Genomic DNA, 19,883 nt, shown 5'->3' with positions numbered 1-19,883 from the left:
TTTTATTGATAATAGTAGCTATCCTGCTAAAAAACCTTACTGGTTTTCTGATGTGTAACAGTTGAACTCCAGTGGGACAGCATTCCTAGATCAACTTCTAAGACTTCCTATGATTTTAGATACAACAACACAAATGCCAAAGAGACAGCTTGGGAGCTACAATTAATCACAAAACTATTCATATCCTTAAGAAACTGGAGATTTAAAATTATGTTCATTCAATCTCAAGGTTTGTTTCTGATAGAAATTAAGAGTTATTTCTTAAAAGAAAAATGTCTTAAAGGACTATTATTGTTTTAATATGTTTTTAATTTTCATTTAAATTAATTTGGCACCTGAAAGCATCTTTAGTCCTTTTTCAATAATCAATGGAAAAACTTTAATTTGCTTTGCAGAAATAAAACTTTTTTTCTAATTGCAGAGCACCTTTTGAATGTTTCCCTTGGTATTTTGATGATTTGTCTTCAGTGATGAGCTCAAAATCTTTGAGGCTGGAAGGCCTCCTCATTATTACCTTAACATTCAGGTATTATTGACATTCTCTATCACATTCAAATAAGGACAGAAGCCAGGCTACTCCAGAACATTAATATTACTACGAATAAGAAGAAAGGTAAACTGCAGATTGCTTTGATCCTAAATTTGCCATAGGTATATATTATTTTGGTCAAAGGGAACAAAATTGTGTTTTGGTACAAACAAGAGCAGCTGTGTAGGCTAAAAGTTCACAAAGAAATAGTCACTAAGAATTATTAATAGAAAATGTGCATTGCCCTCAAAGAAAAAATTAGGAATTATGAAAGGCTGTGAGCTAAATGTGTCAAAACCTAAAAGTGTTTACAAGAAACAGAGCACCTAAAATTATTCCATAAAAAAGGAAAAATCTAATAAAGATGGGACCTCAGGACCTCAGAGAAGCATCATTCTTTGGTTAATCAAATTACTGTAAGGCCAGTTTGCAGATAATAGCCTTTTTTGTGGGTTCAATATGTTGTTAACTATTTGTTCCCATAAAATCGGAACAAATAGTGTGTTTGTCACTGCCTATGAAATTCGTTCTCTGCTGAAACAATGGTTTATGCAATGGGAGCCTTCCTAAAGAGAGATAACACATAGGAGACTAGACAGGAACTGAAACTACCCCCCCAAGAGACTAAAAATAAATTCTTATGTGATACGTCAATACTGGGAGCGATGGCCAAAACAACAATAACAACCAAGCCAATTTCCAAATATTTCCAGAACAAACCGTTTGTACCTCCCAGATTACCAACAGATGTCTTAATCGCATAGTATTTGCTTCCCCTGCCCACCATAAAAAGATAACTAATTGTGGCTGCAGCTTATTTCAGGCACTGTTTCTACAAACACTGACTCAGGTTTTATATTAGTTACCCATTTTTAGCATAGAAATAGAGGGGGATGCAAAGCCAAATGGACATCTAAACAACAGGGCAGCTCCGCAGTCTGGTCCAGCTAATTCTCCGATCTCAAATGGAGCTGAAATTGGAGACCGTCCTCCCAGCCGCTCTCACCCCCTTCCTGCGTAATGATAGCTAGCAAGGGGAGGAAGGAAGCAGCAGTAGACATTAAGGGGGGCAAATAGGCATACTTTAATGTGCTTTGTCCAGTGCCAAGAAAAGTCCATTTCCATCAATAGTTGAACACCCTCTCTAGGGCTTCAGGAATCTGTAGCACTCACAAACAACGAAATTACCTTCATTTTGACAGCTTCCCTTAAACAACAGTAAGTCAATGAGGTTTTCCCAAAGGGATTGGAATACAGACTGAAACAAATGCGGCTAAATCAAGAAAGCCTCACCAGAAGAAGCTTGCTGTGTGGATGTTTGCAAGCTCTTTCGCTGCATAACGTTCAACTTGAACACAAAACGATTCAGGATCAAAGTGGGACTAAGACCTGCTATTTGAAATTACATGAAAACATCCACTTTCTTTAAAGAAAGGTTGAGATAAATTGTTGTAAACAACACGTGGGTAAATGCCAGCAAATATCTCGGTCTAAGGATTTATCAGGCTGCTTAAGCAAATCCATTATCAAAGTAAAACTAAACAGACAATAAACAAAATATGATTCAAATTAAAATTTTGAGGAATAAAACCATACAGCATCATCTAACTACTTTACCGTTGAAGGAGTATAACATTTTGGAGTCATGATCATGTGTATAACTCAGGGTTTCTAAGTAGCGTTGAGAGAGGCATAAATATTCAGAGTCTTACCTGCAGTACACAGCGTTAAGTGCACTTTCAGTTAGAGAATAATAATGGAGAGCTGATGCTCAAGGTGGAGCCACTTTAAATGATTAGCCTACTAAAGTAATAGTAAAGTTTTCTTGCTATTTTTGTTGCACCTTTGCCTTTAAAAGGTTTAAACATCTTTCGTCTACCAACATTTATCAGGCAAATTACCTTTCAGAGGCACAGACATTTTAACTGATGGCTTTCAGCCGGAGATTGGTTTTATTAAGCCATTTTTTGAACACTATCTAATTACTTCCAGCACCAGAAAGTGTCATTACGTGCCTAATGGTGTGTTGGTGGCCCTTTCTCTACAAAAACAACCCTGACCGAGTCTTCTAAGTTGAAAGGTAGAGATTTCATGGATTATTTCTCCAGCACATATCACAGATGCTTGACTGAACTGAGATCTGGAGAATTTTGAGGTCATGTCATCAAACTCACGCTCCTCAAAACATCAGTGAAGCGTCAGCTAGATTTTCTTCCTGCCATAATTCATCTTGAATTTCAATGTAAAAGAAAAAGAAGCAGACCAATGAACACTCTAACTAAAGTGTTGTTTTGCAGTACTGTAGTAAGCAGACTGAGAGGCAGTGTGGGTATTCAGACACCTTCCTATTTGGACAACAAAGGCTATCTGTCTCTCCTTATATGCATCTTGGATGTGCAAGACCCCATCACTGGAACCCTTTGCTGAACTGTGAATAATAGAAAAAACACACAAAAGCTGCTGTTTCCAGATGCAATCCAGCAGACATAATCAAAATAGTGCAAATATTAAAATGTAGTTTACAAGACAAAAATATTTCCAATAAATACACTAAACATATAGACAAAAATAGAGATACAAATGTACAAAGACCAGTAACAGATACTGTATATGTTGATCCCCTACCCTAAACACCAAGATATTTTAACTCTTCTACTTGTGGATGAGGCTGACATGTAGGGAGAAATCAATGTTTTCTGGCTGAATTCAATATAGGAGCTTATTATCATTGTACAAAGACTCATCTACCGTCAGGTATGAAAACCTTAATTGATAGAACATAAATAAAGTCTATGGCCTCAATCAAAACCCTGGATTTGTGGGCGTGCTGTGGTGGCGTAGGGGATAGCGCGACCCACGTTTGGAGGCCTTGAGTCCTCGACGCGGCAGTTGCGGGTTCGATTCCAGGGCCCGGCGATATTTGCCGCATGTCTTCCCCCCTCTCCTTCCGCCTTTCCTGTCAGCCTACTTTCATTTAAGGGACACTAGAGCCCACAAAAGACCCCCTGGAGGGGAGAAAAAACAAAACAAAAAAAAAAAACCTTGGATTTGTATCTATAGATGTAAAGTATTATAAAATATGTATTATTAAACTATTGACTCTTCAATAATCATCCTATAAATGTTTAAATGCATACAATGTTGCTATCACCTTATATAACAAAATTCTAAAAAATGTGATTCTCTGTGATCAAGACCTGGCTTCTGCAGTGATTGAAGTAAATCTATTCATAATGACAGAGACTTCAAAGTCTGGCTCCAGATTTGTTCTGCAGGATTCTGCTAGATCGCATGAATGTCAGAAACCCATCTCTCTTGCCATCTTACATTTTACAAATCGAATCGTTCTTTGCTGCGTTAGAAAAACTGGAGCATAAAAAATTTCCCTCAATCTTCCAGCCTCTTCTCAATTTTCTAATTTCATTCACTTTGGAGGCAAGGTTTTGAATTCACTCTGCCCTGAAGCTCACCTTAATGCTTTTTTCAGGGCATGTACTTGTCTAGAATCCTGCAGACTAAATATGGATCGTGATGCTGTAATGGAACCGGTTCCTCGGAATAGAAAGGTGGTACGAGAAGCTTTGGGCAACAGCCTTGGGAGAGGTAATTCAAGCAATCCAAGCTCCTAAAATCCCAGCGCATCTAATGAACTATGATATAACCATTACTCATCCTGCTTTCTGAGGGAATACTGGCCAAAATTAGAAATGAATCCAGAAATCTATACAATACTTCAGGCACCATCCTTAATTAGGATTCTGGCAATGTCTCTGCAATTGCTCAATATTTCCATTTTATCCTTTTCCATTTCTTCCCTCTTACTGCCACACAATAATCACTGTCTGCCTCTGTGCGTGCTTTCAGAAAAGGTAATAAAACTTTCAAGGCTGTATGCCTCAGTGGTGCAACAAGATGTGCTCAAGGATTGATTGTGTGGGCTGATGAATAAACAGTTGTTACCTCCAAACAAGTCTGTCCATCTCTCCCTTCCAGACAGCAACTAAGCAGAGATCTGAAAGCCTACACCAATACTAAGCAAGTCTTGGTGATCGGTACTCTGCCAGCAAAATTTATCTTTTGGGAAAATATCAAAAATAAAAAAAGATCTGAAATGGCAACAATGATTGTCTGTGTTCTCCCACACACAGGGGAGGAGTAAAGATGCTTACAGGCTGGCCGTTTTTAGAGTAGAATGAGCGACTGTGCCCTGGTGTCATCCTCAAAGTCTGTTGTTGGTAAATGGAGGTGGGCTCACTCATGGCTAAAGAGCTGGAACAGTCACAGAGGTCAAAAGGCTCTCAGAGGAAAGATGACAACAACTCAGACAACGGGGGACAATATGGTGCTTTGAGTCGACAGAAAAGAACAGTCTACTGAATAACCAGACTATTGGCTTCTTGGGGGTTGTGCTCAAATGCACTAGTGGTTTAATTTACCGTGCAGTTAAAAAGCAAAAATCAGCATGTCTCAAATCACTCAGTCCATTTCTTGAACTTTCAGCAAATCCGCACTTTTGGCTCCAACAACCAATTCACCTACTGGATTTTGCCAAATTACCTCCAAACAGTATTAACCTCAGCCAGATGTGCTAATCTTGTTTAGATCCCTAAAGCTTTTATTTTGCTGAGACGTGATAGATTAACTAGTTGTGTTAACAAGCAGTGTACCTAAAGAAATGACTGTGCTTCAGGCCTACAAATACCCAGAGATTATTGTGAAAGAAGAGGAAAACTCGGTGCATCATCTAAGCAGTACTTAATTTGACATTCAGTACTTCTAGGCATATGTGGTCATTCTTCTTTTGGTCATCTAAATCTTTCCTCATTTGCTGCGAGTTTTATTGACTAAAATACAAAGTTACAGAGGAAAGCAATTTTAGGGCCTGTAACATGTTGTAGGGAAGTTATTTATTTTATTCCACAGGTAAGCCTTACTTCTACTGTTCAAGAAGATTAAGGGTACATGAGGTTGTGCAATCAGCTAAGTCAAACTTCAAACATGCAGAGTAAAGATGAACTAAACCAAAATGAAGGTGTGAAAATTGTTGGCATTCCCTTCCCAACTGAACAGAATCTGCTACACTATTCTGCTGTGAATGCGCCCCAACATCTGGTATATACTTCGTTTCTGTCCTCAAGTGATCGTCACGAAGCAGGAGGAACAGCAGAGTCTGAAAGCATGTTTGTTTCTATTTTGTGGCATATATTAAGATCAGACTTTGTTATTTGAATTGTCTGTTAGGAAAATAATGCTTCCTCTATGAATTACTGAGTACAGGCAGATCTGATGTCCAGTGGAATCCCCAGTTTAAAGCAAGAACTGCAGTAAATGTCATGCAACTCATGAGATGTTATGAAGACACTCATCCAACTCATCCACTCTACTGTCGAGAGATAATATTGTTCTTCATGTATCTCCCATATTTCAAATAAAAAATTTACTTAAAAAAGTATTCTAAAGAAATTGCTACATTTTCCTCCATGCTGTTCAGAAGATTTTTTTAACATTGAAAATGCATAGCTTTTTTATCCTGACTATATACTTCATAATCATCCACTATTGACATATTCCAATATTAGAATTGCTAATGAGCATCTCGTCTTCATCAGGCACTACATAAAGTTTTTACACATTCCTACTTTTACAATAGCTTTGCATTTCTAGACTCCAAAGTGTATTTGTGTGGTCCAAAATATCTTTAAGGTTCTGATTATCTTCTTAACAACCAAATTGCTTTTCTGCATTTATGTTTATCAGGAGCAGGGCTTGAATCTGCAGTACTGGAAATGAATAATTAATGTCACACAAAAATGAAAGAACCAGAAGGACAAAGTTTGTACAGCAAGTAAAAAGTGCCTGACACAAGATAGCAAACGGGTGCACAAAGGCAATGATGGAGACAGAAGTTATCTTTGTCAGAGTGTGGCTGTACTGCAGCGGAAGAAATTAAACCCCAAGGGGGAAGAAAAGACATAAAATGAAAAAGAAAGATTTAACGTCAAAGAAATTTAACGTGGTTTTAGGACAGATATATCCAGAGCTTTCAACATATGTGTGTATATAAGAGTAGCTTTCTTAGTGTGCACACCCTGGTGTGTAACGAAATGATAGGTGCTATTGGATTTGTCAGGCAGAGCGTTGTCCTGGCAACAGCCACTCACCCCTCTCCTCCGACTTTGGTGATCTTGAGGCGAAAGTCCACAGAGTTGAGGTTGGGAGGCTTCCACTTGAGGATGTCATCACATCTCCCAGCTTTGTACCTCTGTAGAAAGGACAACAAATTTTATACTATAGAACGGATTTATTTTTCCAGAAAACATCAGCCGACAATTTGACACATCAACACGGTGAAGAACCAAATCGCTGAAGAACCTTTTTGGGGGTGAAAGTTAAAGAAAACCCCTATAAAATGGACTCTACTAATAAGTCCTGTTGGTGTAATATCTGGCTGAAAGAAATGAATACAAATATTTATGCACAATGATTCACCCTGACTCCAGGTTTTACATCACAACTATGTTTAACCGTGCACCAGCGTACAGTATGAGACCGCATCCTTCCTTCTGCCGCTTGGATTATTCATGTGCGCCTGACATTTCGAAGGATGTGAATCAAGCGCACTGAAACATGAGGAATGTAAAGGCATGACGACGGGTGGAGGCGGGAACAGATGACCAAATTCTGTCACTGTCAGGTTGCCAGGTAACAGAAGTCTCCTGCGAGAGAACTTGTGAGAAAACAGACAGGATTCCTCAGGAGAACCTGCAGTGTCACAGCACATGAAAAAGTAAAGAGGGTCTAGACTCTGCCCTCATACGCCCCTGTGGAAAGCAGGTGGAAAGTTAGGCCACTAAGGCAGAAAAAACACCGAAAACCGGCTTTTGTGGAGCTGTTGTGTTTTCTGGATTATATAAAACTCAAGCCACTTTCACACACCTTTCCCTGAACCACGTAAAGCCAATTTACCTAGAGATTAAAATTAAAATGTATGATTCTTTGCCCAATAGTTTATGAGCAAACCCTGAATTCAAAAACACTGGAGGTAGTGAATATTTCTCTGCATGATTTATAATGTGCAATCTTGATTTTCCATGTACCTACAGTGTCCAAATAATCACCCTTAAAGGCATTGTATCATATGCATCAATCTTCTTAAGGGGGAACTTTGGATGCAGGCATTTGGAAGAGCTTGTAAAAATATTAGCCCACTAAAACAACCTCTCAGATTGGAGATTTGTAGCTTCCAGATTCCAAGTCTAAAGTTAGTATAAAATAATACACCATCCTAATTTTAATGAGGACATTGCACTCCTGATAAAGTGAAATAAATTATTTTTGAAAGGGAACTTTCAAGCATTCACTTTTTTAGCATATGACTAGGACTTTGTATCAGCAAATGAATTAAATACCTCTGATTATGCATAGTAGTGATGCAAAATTGACAGTACTTTGTACAACAACAACAAAAAAATACAAAGAATGCCTCAAACTGCTGAGCTGAATATAATGAATAGAAGTAGAAAAGTTTAACCATTTGGAAAACCAGCTTCCAAACACTATTCTGAATATATGAGGTGATGCAACTCCGTGGCAAACATGCTACAGTCTTTTTTTATAGCTAGTTGACGCCATCAAATCAAAATTTATGTAAGCTTCAAAGCCACTTTCAATGCTTTACATGGAGACTACGTAGCATTTCAAATTAAAATCACACAAAGTGATGCAAATAAAGAGCCCCACAAACTCAAAAAAATATTTAAAAGTTGTCAACAGCATAAACTAAAAGTTCAAGAGGATCCATTCAGGTTTGTTCCCAACCCTGCATGCTAAAATCTGTATGCTACCATTTTAAACTAAAGTGATATTTTCTCAAAATGAGTCCATGCCAGAGGAACCATGGCAACAACGTTATGAAAGGCCTATCAGACTGCAGGTAGAATCAACAGACAGCCTTCAAATTCATCTCTAAATGAAAATGTGTTGCCTGATGCACTTGCTCTTTCATTACTATTGTCGGTCTAGTCAATAAGTGATTGCATATAAAAAAAGTTTATTACTGAAGCGAACAACAGACCGTCTGTGTCGACCTTGCCTTCAGGAGCACATCTCTCGTCTATCACATTCATTTTCAAGTAATGAGGTGCCACTGCATAGAAATTACCTGCTGCTTCAAATCAGAATGTCAGGGGTTTTGACTTTCAGAGTGTGAGGGGAAAAAATGGAAGCCTCCAGATAATGCATTAGCAAATGTCTTATTTCACTTCTAAAAGCTAAATATGACAAATTATTAGGCTAGTTGTAGATAAAGTAAAGACATTTGGGCACAGAAAAACACATTTCTGCCAAAGAACTCTAAACTTTGAGAATCATTTCACATATTTACAAGAAAAAACTGAGATAAAATCTGGTTTCGAAATCTTGAATTAGCTAATCTTGAATTCCTAAATCTTTCATGATAAAAGACATGCATTTCCAATATTAAAACTGAGATATTCCCTGACATTGTAGAGTCAGAAATTTGTAAAAAAAAAAAAATAAAATAAAAAAAATCAGAAGATTACTGATTAGTCATACGTTTGCGACAAAAAAGAGCCAAACATCCTCTAAGGTGGTGGTCTCGCAAATACGCAAAATACACTCCTTCGTGGCCAATTATTGTTTTTTCTTTTATTTTACAAAGGCCAATAATCTTTCATAGAAAAATAACGTAAATATATAAGTGTATCTGATGTTTGAGTCAAATATTATCATCTTCCAAAAATAATTGCATAAATAATTTTTTGCCAACAGTCATTTTGGCAAAAATATCACCACCTCTTTCTTTACAAAAATGCTTTTGGCAAAATAAAAACTATATATTTTAGGAAAGGGACAATATGAAATTTGTTTAATACTTAATGTAAGAATAACAAACCGTAGTGATAGTCAAAGATTTTTAAAAATGTATTCTTAAAGGGGTTCAAAAACAAAGAAGTTACAAAAAATGTAATGCAGTTTGATTTTAGTTAGTTTTACAATAATGTTGAGGTACACATACTGAAAGACCAAACACACCATTGGTCCCATGAACTATTACTTATCTGATTGGCTGTCCTAACTGTGTTTATATACTTCAAATAACATACCAGGCTACAATATTTCTTCAACCTTCTTCCAGCTCTATTGAAATAAGGAATACGGAAATAAAAGTGCATCAATGAACTGACAATTTATGTCAGTCTATTTTCATAGTAAAAGCTTTCACAGAATCTAGCATTAGGTGATAGTAGGTGGCACAGGAGCTCTTACTGTGCTAGAATAAAAAACGACTCCAGCCAAGCTCTTTAAAACCTTTTTTATTTGGATCAAGATAAATATTGGATTTACAGCAATAAAAATATCACATAGTATTTTGATTCAAAAAGTGATATCTATAGAAAACAAAATCGAAATTCATCCAAGACAACACCACAGAGAACATCCCTGCACTACCTACACAAATGCTAATGGCCCAGCACCGCTCATCAAGGAAAGAGTATGACTGAAAAGCTGCAGCAGGGGCATCATGAGAGGAGCTGTAGCTGAATAGAAGTGCTATAAAGGTGGAATCGCTTGTGCAATTTGTGCAAAAAAAAAAAAAAGATGAATAAATAAACATATAAAAACAACAGGGGTGTTTTCAAGAGCTAAGGCTCTGCAAAAATGTTAAGCGTTACAACCTCAGCTTGGATTACGTCTGACCAATGGGTAGTCTGCAGTTTTTTTTTGTTGTTTTTTTGCATCACTATCCAACATCAACTCACCTGAGATGCAACCCCGGCTCTGCAGGTGATAAAAAGCCAGGTAAAAGAGACAAATGAGAACACAGGGAGGGACAAGATCATAAACTATGCTACAAGTTATCAAACATCCCCCCAACAGTGATGTAAATTTCTTTTTAAAGTTGAGAAATGGAGGGGTGTAATTGATCTAACACAATCAATGTTTCCTCAGGAGGAAATTTAGCTTTTAATGATTTAAAAAGAGACATGAAGTCAACAAAAAGCTGGAGAATATCCACATCTGTTTTTTGCTCTGCAGTATATTCAGTGCAGATTAAAATGTCAGAGGGCAATTTTTAGGAAAATGCAAGTACAAGTAATGTTCTTACTGGGAGACAAATTTGCAATCTTTAAAGTGGTCTCATTTAATACATTTTGAAAACAAACAGTATCTGTGAAGAATCTTAAAGGAGATCTTACACATAATCTGAGTGATATGTCATTCTTCAGATCATCTGATGCAGCGGTCCCCAACCTTTTTAGTCCCGCGGACCGGTCAGCCCTTTGCAATTTTGCTGCGGCGTACATCACAGTACGCCGATGTTGTTTTGTTACTCATTCTGCTGCAAGTTGGCTCAATTTTGACGCGCAAGATGTAACCGGTAAAATCCACTTTAGGATTTTCAAAATAAAACATCCGGAAGTAGTTCATTATTTCTTCCGCGGCCCGGAACCAATTGGTCCGCGGCCCGGTGGTTGGGGACCACTGATCTAATGCACGCAAAGGTTTCAGCTCTATGGAATCACCTTTATTGATGTTAACATACTTTCTGACAAATCATTATTCATTGTACTGATTCAACTTAATGAAACAGAATGTTGAAGAACTTAATTTCTTTTGAGAAATTCATAAAAAGAGAATATGAATAATTGTTAAGAGTTAACTGCCTAAATAATAACAAAAAAGTATTCAGTGCTGCAAGGACTGACATAGGAGGTTTTGTTATCAATGGCTTCAATTGCCATATATGTTGGTTAATCTAATAGGATACTTTACAGAAGTCTAAATGATAATGAATGAAGCACATTTTGTAAAACATCAACTCTTGTCACATCTATTAAGTATTTTATCCTGCTACTAAAGTAAGATAAAAAGTAGAAAATTTACAGTGTGCTACTGTATTTCTTTTTTCCCCAGCTAATAATTATCTGAACATACGAGGTTACAAGGTCAATGTTCTTTACACAATCTATTATTGCTTTTAGGGGTTCAAATAATCTAGACGGGAGACAGAACTGGAAGTGGCGGAGCTGAAGATGCTGAGGTTCTCCTTGGGAGTGACAAGGACAGACAGGATTAACAATGAGGTCACCAGAGGTACAGCACAGGTGAAACAACTGGGAGGTAAAGTTAGACAGGCCAGTCTGAGATGGCTTGGACCTGTGCAGATGAGGGGCGCTGAGAATATTGGTAGAAGTATGTTAGAATGAGGACAGAGGATACAGAAGACAGACTTAGATGGAGGAGGACTTAATCTAAGTCTCCTCCCTTTTCCTTTTTAGGGTGACCCCTAAAAAGGAGAAAGAAAAAAGAAAAAGGAAAAGAGGAGTTCAAACGATCATTAGCTAAATTTAACAGTAAGGCAGAGTCTCCTGCCATGTCAGGAACCAAGTATTTAACATGCAATGATGAGTTAATTTTCACTGGTGTAGATAGTGTGTCTGCATGGTATTACATAAATGATGCAAAGCTATTTTAGGGATATTGCAACAACATTTGAGTAGAAGTGGCACATCTCAGAGGTATCTTTATGGTGTTTTATAATACATTTCCATTTATACAAAGACTAAAATAACTAGTCTTGTAATATTACCAGGATATTAGAAGACTAGTTATATTCAGAGAGCATGTTTGTTCTTTCTCTGAAACAGCTGCACTGTTTTTGCAAGCCCCTCTTAAGGTCAAAATAAATAATACCCTCAACAAAGTACAGATGCATGTTAAATATTGAGCTTTTCGTTCACTGTTAGGAATAATTAGCATTTTCTGAGAAATTCAGACATAGAAGAAGTCTATTAAACCAAATCAATGAAGAAACTCACAGCTATAGAAAGCTTATTTCATTCAGGCAACATCTGAAACCATAATCCATAAATATTAGATGGCATGATTGATGAAAAAAGCTAATGCACACAAAAATGTTCCCTATTACACTATTAAGCAATTTTAATCGACAAAAGATTCATAGAATTGCTGATTACATAGGAGCAAAACAAGTTTTCCAGAGGGCTTAATGCAAGTCCTTTGATTGAAATATTTTTTTTAAGCCTTATTTCAATAGCAGCTTGTGCTGCAGGGCAGACTTAATGTTCAAGAGGGCTGTGGATTACACACAAAAGGCAGCAAAAGTCCAATAAATCTGTTCCTAGGAGACGAGCAGTCCCTCAGTTTCAGCCCAAACGTTGTATAGGGTTTATTTGAGAAACCCACTAGCACCAGGGGGGCCTTTGAGCCAAGGTTCTGGTGCACCCTGGTGCAGCAGAACAGATATATCTTGTGATAAACAAGTAAGAGAAAATGGGGAAAAAGAAAACCTAATGAGTAAACCATGAGGTAAGGCAGGTGTTAGAGATACCTAAGCCAAGAGAAATGTGCATTAACCTAGTGATGTGGTCACCTACATAAAAAAACAACTGAATCTGTCAAATAATCTAATCACCAGCAGCAAACATATCACAGCTTGGATGCTTACTGAGATTTTCTATTGCACAGTTTAAATGATCTGCCAAAAACAAGAAAGCAAACATTCTTCTTTCAAGTCTTTACACTGAGATTACCATCTGGACAGTTCTTAGAAGCGGTTTCGTCATCTGCAGCAATGGTTGTCTTATCAATTCAGAACTTATTCAATGCTGCTGAAACAAAGAAAACACATTTCAAGGACACCATGTGTTTGGCGAGATAGCATCCAGCAACTGCTGCTGTGGAGGTAACCTTTGTACCCATATTAATGGACATTCATTTCAACAACCCCCTGCTGAGATTAACCTCGAGACCAGCCTAAATCCCATTCACAACAGAAAAGATTAACACCACACAAGTGTGAGGATTTAAGAGGAACAAAAATCAAAGACTTGAGGCTCTACATATTATTGACTGCTAATGGTGAAAGTGATTAAAAAAACAATAGCAAACTGTTGTATTAGAGTTGAAATGAGGTAAACAAATGCTTAAAATGAATGACTTTATAGAATAGTGGGTCATACATTTATAAGAATATATACATTTATAAGAATCGGCGCCCTGTCTTTTGTTTCCTCTTTATTCTAATACAGTAATTTTTCAATAAATTTGCTGGTTCTTTTACAGAGCACACATTACTGTGCATCACTTTGTCTATTTACCCTGATGACATTTTTTTTTCTTAATCTCAGTCAATATATCTCAGGTAGAAGGACCAAGGGTAGGAAAATTTACTCAATTCTTGAAACATATTCCTGGGATGCACCGTATGGATTCAATGCCCTTGAAATTGTACAGTTCTTCAATAGTCCACCACAATCATGATTTTGCAACATTAATAATGCAGTTTAATATATTATAAACAGTAATTTAGTCACAAACTTGTAGTTTTCAAATTTACTTAGGAAGAACCAAATATCAACAAAATTATGTTTTCAGGGAAAACATACAGTAAATCATTTCCTCGTAGTGAAAGAGAGAATGTTGGTTAAAAAACTTCTTCCTTTAAAATGATCAAGATTATCAATTAAGCAAACTAGGAATCACCATCAATTATTATACAATTATCAAAGGCAAGTGCCAGAATTATAATCATCTGTAAACATAAAATGATTAAACATTGTTACAAAATGAGGGAGAGCTGGTACATAAATGGAGACTACCAAATGAAATTAGAATAATCTAGGATTTATTTGTCATGCAAAATTAAACATGTTGGCCTCCATCAAGCCTCAGCATCAAATATTTCTCCAAATTCTTTCTCTGTTTATCAGGGTTACAGACTTTTCTGGAAACATTTAATCAAAATAACTATCCTTCTTTTCAACTTAATGTGGAAGACCATCCTCAAAGCTTCAGTATGTAGAAATATTTTAATCAATGAGGGCAAATTTTGCTTTAAAAATATTTGATTACATAAGCTGTTTCTTGCAGAAATCTCAAAGTTCTATTTTCAGTACTCTACCGTGGAAATGTGTAACCATCTGAATCATGTAATGCTCCTTGGCTTCGTTGCATATTCTCATCAGTACTCGTTTTTTGTGTGTCCTCTAGTGTACAAGTGCCTAATTTTTTGCATCTTTTTTTAAATTTATTTGTTTTTATAAATTTTCAGAACTTTATGTAAACATCAACAAAAGTAAACAAAAACAACTCACCCCAAAACAACAAGGAACACTGCAGTGTCTACATGAAAACATACATACTGCCTAAATACACAAAACACAGACATCATAAGTTCCCAAACTGTCAAAGGGCTATTTTGTGGATCTTAATGAAATGCCTTGGATTACTTGAGTCTTATTTATTAATATTTTGCAATGATTAAACTGTAAGTTACAATATATCATTACAGCATAACAGTTTCAGTTCTTTTGAACAATAAATACAACTAAATTCAACTATGAACCCCAAGAAAGCAGTCTAAAGGTAAATTATAGAACCTTATTTTAGTACTGAAAATGTTATGGTTTGTTTCACATGTACTAAGTACAAAAATTATCTGTAAAATTGCTTAGCACCTAATGTTTGATAATGTATAAGTTATTCACATTTTAAATGTACTCTGAATAAAGCTCAAATTGACATAAAAACATTCTTTACTGGTAACATCTACAACAGGTATGATGACAGAAATGCATATTGGCTTCTCTGTGGGTGGTCACTTCCCGCTGGGTGACACTTGTGTGAAAATGAGACAGTACTAAAGCATGGAAGCCAATGTGTCTTTGTAGTAGACTGATTAAACTGAACAAATGAAAGCAGCGGACATCATATCTTACAAAAGAGGCCAACACTGTAGAGCTCTGGAATCCCCCACAGGAGAATGTGCTGCCAAATGCTGAACATCAAATGCTCACACTAGGGGGTGGAACTAAGAACTCCCTAAAAACCAATATTCTAGCTTCCACTGCTCTGAATGATTCAAAAACCACTTATTTACATAAGGTGGCATATCAAGGCAATTTCTTTCAACAAGGAGTCTTAAAAATAAGTCTGTTTTACAAAGGATTAAACCCTCATATGCAAACACTGGTGATTTGATTAAAGCATGAATGGTGCTAAGATATGTAGATAGAATGGTGTGTCGATATGTAGATAGAATGGTGTGTAGATGTGATGCAGGCATTTATTTAAATAAATTAAACTGCACATGGGTATTCTCATGGACCCACTGACTTGCATGTAAGCACTTTGGATGAACTTCTGTCCATTCAATCACTGAATGGGCAGGAGAAATCTGGTTCTGTTAAAAAAAAAAAAAGTCTAAGTCCAGAGCTAAACCAAACTGAAGTGCTGAGGTTAGCCCCTACGAGAGCCTGAGGAGGACTGAAATGAAAGAATTATACTTATAATGAAAATTGAGCCCAAATTATCTCTACATGTTTCATAAAGTCATGCAGAAAATAATTCAAGTTCCTGCTAATAGAGGTGGTTTGATGAGCTACCACCTTTATAAGTTTAAGAACTAAAAACTACTAGAAAATTGTCATAGTTTCAATATTTAAATTGAAACAATTTAAATATTTCTTTTTTCCATGACTGTATTTTACAGGTAGAGGTCTATTCAAAATCATTATTCCTTCAGGGTTTTCAGGTCCAGATCCAACCATCTGTCTTTTTTTTGGTTTGCATGAAACTTTATAATGATGACGATTTAATCACAAATCATTGTGATTATAAACTTCTGAGTGAGGAGTCTGAACAATGGCCAAATAGCACTAATTTCTCAGATGAAGAGAGAAACATCCACAGCCTTGCAGTGAGATAGAAGGACTTCCGTCCAATTCAAAGTTGAGAATTATATCAGGGGAATGATAAAAGACACCTGACAGCAAAATTGACTTGTCTGAACAACGGCTTGTCTATGCAATCAGATTTCTCATCGACAGAATGTCTGCCTTGTTGCCCTTGCCTGTTCCGTTCCTGTTTGATGAATAGCAATCATTTCAGGTCGCTGAAACAAAGCTGCCACAGCTAATCCGAAAACACTGTTTGACAGCAAATTCTTAATCCCCAACTGGGATGCTGATGATGATGTTGCCATTTTAACTGCAGGTTCAGTAAATGCTCAGACACATACATTCTTACACTTAACAGCTTGGCACTCTTTAGAGAGCCCTGTCTCTGGGTCTATTAGTTATGATCTATAAAATTCAGAGAGGTTACAGAGGACAACACAACCTCACATCAGAGGCAACAAACAACATGGTACTGCTCTAAATCTAATACTACTTTCTTCCCAGGATTATAAACAATTAGAACATTCTGTACCCTCTCCAAAACGTTTTCTCTTAGACATAATGCCAAACAATTTGCAGCTAAATTAGACACCCATAATCTTACGCTTTTAGAATGTAATCAACTGTGGAAGTAACAGAACCAAATCTAATTGGCTTTTTTCATGTGGGGGAACGGACACAAGAAACTATTCAAAACACAGCAGTAGAAAGAGGGAAAACCTTATAGTTTACCAAACTGACAACAGAGCATCAGCAGTTGCAGAACTGAGATGTTTATATTGAGCCTGACTATGGCATTAGTTAAAGAGCTTGAGGAGAGGCAAACGCAGATGGTCTCTCTGTTAAAGTGGACAGAAAATGCAGATGGGTAAGCAAGCTTTGGCTGACTTTCATTGCACGGCTCTCCCGAGAACTGTTGCTACCTCGCTGTGAAACCCAAAATGACAGCGATAATTACCCACTAAATCTATGAAAACCAAATAAAACTCACAAAGCTGAGTTGTAAAATAAATAAAATGACTAGATTGGACTGAAATTTCAACAAGTACAGCCACAGAATGTGAAAAGAAACATAAGCATTTTCTGGATCTGAAATGAATCCCTAATAACGTCTTTAAAAATTACAGACATTATTATATGTTCTCTGTCTTTTTGCGTATCTGAGCTCAGGTTGTGGAAGCAACAGGTCCAGGAGGAAACCCCAGCGACACGCTCCAGCTCATGGGGGATCTGTTCCCAGGTGAGATATATAATCCCTCCAGTGAGTTCTGGGTTTTTCCCTGGGTCTAGTCCCAGTGGGATGTGCTTGGAAAATCTCTAAAAGAAGGAGAGAGGTTTGCTTTTTGTCTAAGCTTTTTCCTCACCACAACAGACTGGAGCATATTCCACATTATTGCAGATGAAAATCCAATCTGTCTGTCAAGCTCCCGTTTTATCCCATCTCTTGCAAAGACAACACCAAGATATTTAAACTCCTCTTCTTGAGGCAGAGACTAACCCTGAACCAAGAGGGTGCAGTCCACCTTTTCACATTGGAGAACCATGGTCTTAGACTTATATATTTTATTTTTTTTTATAATCTAATGTGACGCAAGTCTGCAGTGAAAAGGACTATATACAGAAACCTCAGGAAGGTGTGAGGTTCTTGTAGGTTAGTTCACATTGGAGGCAAACCTGTGAATGTAGCTTTAAGCAAAGATTGCTTGGGTGACATTCATAAAAAAAGAAATCAGCCAAGATATCACTTTGATGAGAAATATTGTGCAATAATTACATTATGAAATCTTGGGTGGTGGCCCACAAAATCTTATTAAGCTCCTATTAGTAGATCATACTTTCTATGGCTATTAATCTGAATTTCAAATATCTAAACAAGAAACCCCGTCCGGCAATAGTTTAAGGTCTTTTATTCCTAACTATCCTTTTTACAGTTATGTATGATTTAAGATGCAGCTTGCTTGCTTTGCATTTTTTAAATAATTATTAATGCATTTCAAAAAGCTATGCTTATGAGTGAACAGTCTCCATATGGTACAAGTTGCAGAGAAGCTTTAATTGCTTGTTTGATTGCTACTTAATCCTTTCCATAGCACGTAACAGCAGGAAGTAAAAGTGCAGTGGTAATCATCATGCTATGATCTAATGATGATCTGATACAAGGGGAAAACCAGGGAGGCAAATAAGGGCAGTAATTAAAAAAAATGCTGAAGAGCATCTGTTGAATTTCAATCAAAAGAACTGATTGAAATTCCCTAAATGTGCTAAAGTCCTATAGATTATAAAATTTTCACCAAGGAGATGTTCGACATTCCATCGGTTAGAGAAGCAGTAGTCCAGGCTCCGAATACATTGCTCCAGTTATTCATACAGTATGGGTTGCTTAATTGGAAATCTACTGCATTTGATTCATACAAGACATTTCTTGTCCTAGTTTCATTGTTTATGACCAACTCAAATGTAAGCTAGGCTTATATTACAATAAAGAAGTTTTTCCAGGAGACACTTTCTCAATACTGTGAAAACATAGTAACCGTATGTATACTTTTATATACTTATACCTCGTAATAGAAACCCAGACTGCATTTCTGATCTTCTTCAACCCTATATACCACTCAGGCCTTTAAGATCATCAGAATCAAACCTACTAACTATTCAGAGAGTCAGAACTAAACATGGCGAAGCAGCTTTTAGTTTTTATGCTATAGCACTCTGGAATAAGCTTCCTGCTCATTGTAAGACTGCCCCTACCTTGAGTTTATTTAAAACAAGGTTAAAAACCTACTTATTTGACATTGCCTATTCTTAATTTTTTTAAAAATTCTATTCATTCATTATATTCAAAATTTCAATGTTAATTTTGTTTATTTTTAATCCACTTGTTTTTTTTTGTTTGTTTTTTTATGTTTCTAATTTTCTTGTACAAGCACTTTGAATTGTCTTTGGCTGAAAGGTGCTATATAAATAAAGTTGCCTTGCCTATACTTTTGTACATGCTCTGATATGCTATTTTTCTATTCTGTTTATGTCCTTATAGTATTTTGTCAAGACTCTTTTTCTATCAATGCAGGAAAAAAAAAACATTTCATGATGTAGCATTAAGTAAAGTTTTTCTAACTGGTTGAACTGGTAGGCTGAATATTACATCCTGATGCAAATAGCTTTGCTTCCTTCATAGTTCATGAATGCAACATGCACCATAACTACAACTATGAACACCTAACAGGTGATTATTGGACTATAAATGGATAGTTTAATCAGAAGCCTGGACTGAATCAAAGATTTTAAAAGCTTTGCCATGAAAATGTGCTTGTGGTCTTAACCATTGTGCAATTGCTGAGGTGGTCTGAAGGTGTAGTTGTGGATAGGATGGTATCTACTTCGGGAACCCCTGGTCTCATCAATGCTTATTAGTATATAATTATATTATATATTATATTAATGGTTTTAAATCAATCCCTTTTGCAAACAATGGAGTGGTTGGCTTCCTACTGTGAAGGAGTTGGGTCAGCTTATCTAAGCTTGAGCATATTATGAATGGATGTCTGCATGTATTTATAAATAGATGGATGGATGGATCTTATGAATGGCAACATAGGAAGAAGCCATAGACTTCACAAGGCTTTGGTACT

At 36.6% G+C, this 19,883-nt stretch overlaps 1 protein-coding gene across 1 annotated transcript in view; it reads right to left on the bottom strand.

Moving 5' to 3' along the window:
- Window positions 1-19,883, bottom strand: part of rngtt (RNA guanylyltransferase and 5'-phosphatase) — a 92,817-nt gene that overhangs the window by 17,342 nt on the left and 55,592 nt on the right. The window contains exon 13 of the mRNA XM_032585648.1: window positions 6,691-6,791. Coding sequence (XP_032441539.1) covers window positions 6,691-6,791 — 101 coding nt within the window. The remainder of the gene's footprint in view (window positions 1-6,690; window positions 6,792-19,883) is intronic.

This window comes from Xiphophorus hellerii, chromosome 15 (genome assembly GCF_003331165.1).
Source record: "Xiphophorus hellerii strain 12219 chromosome 15, Xiphophorus_hellerii-4.1, whole genome shotgun sequence".
NCBI classification, from domain to species: domain Eukaryota; kingdom Metazoa; phylum Chordata; class Actinopteri; order Cyprinodontiformes; family Poeciliidae; genus Xiphophorus; species Xiphophorus hellerii.
This window is presented reverse-complemented; position numbering and strand designations above follow the sequence as displayed.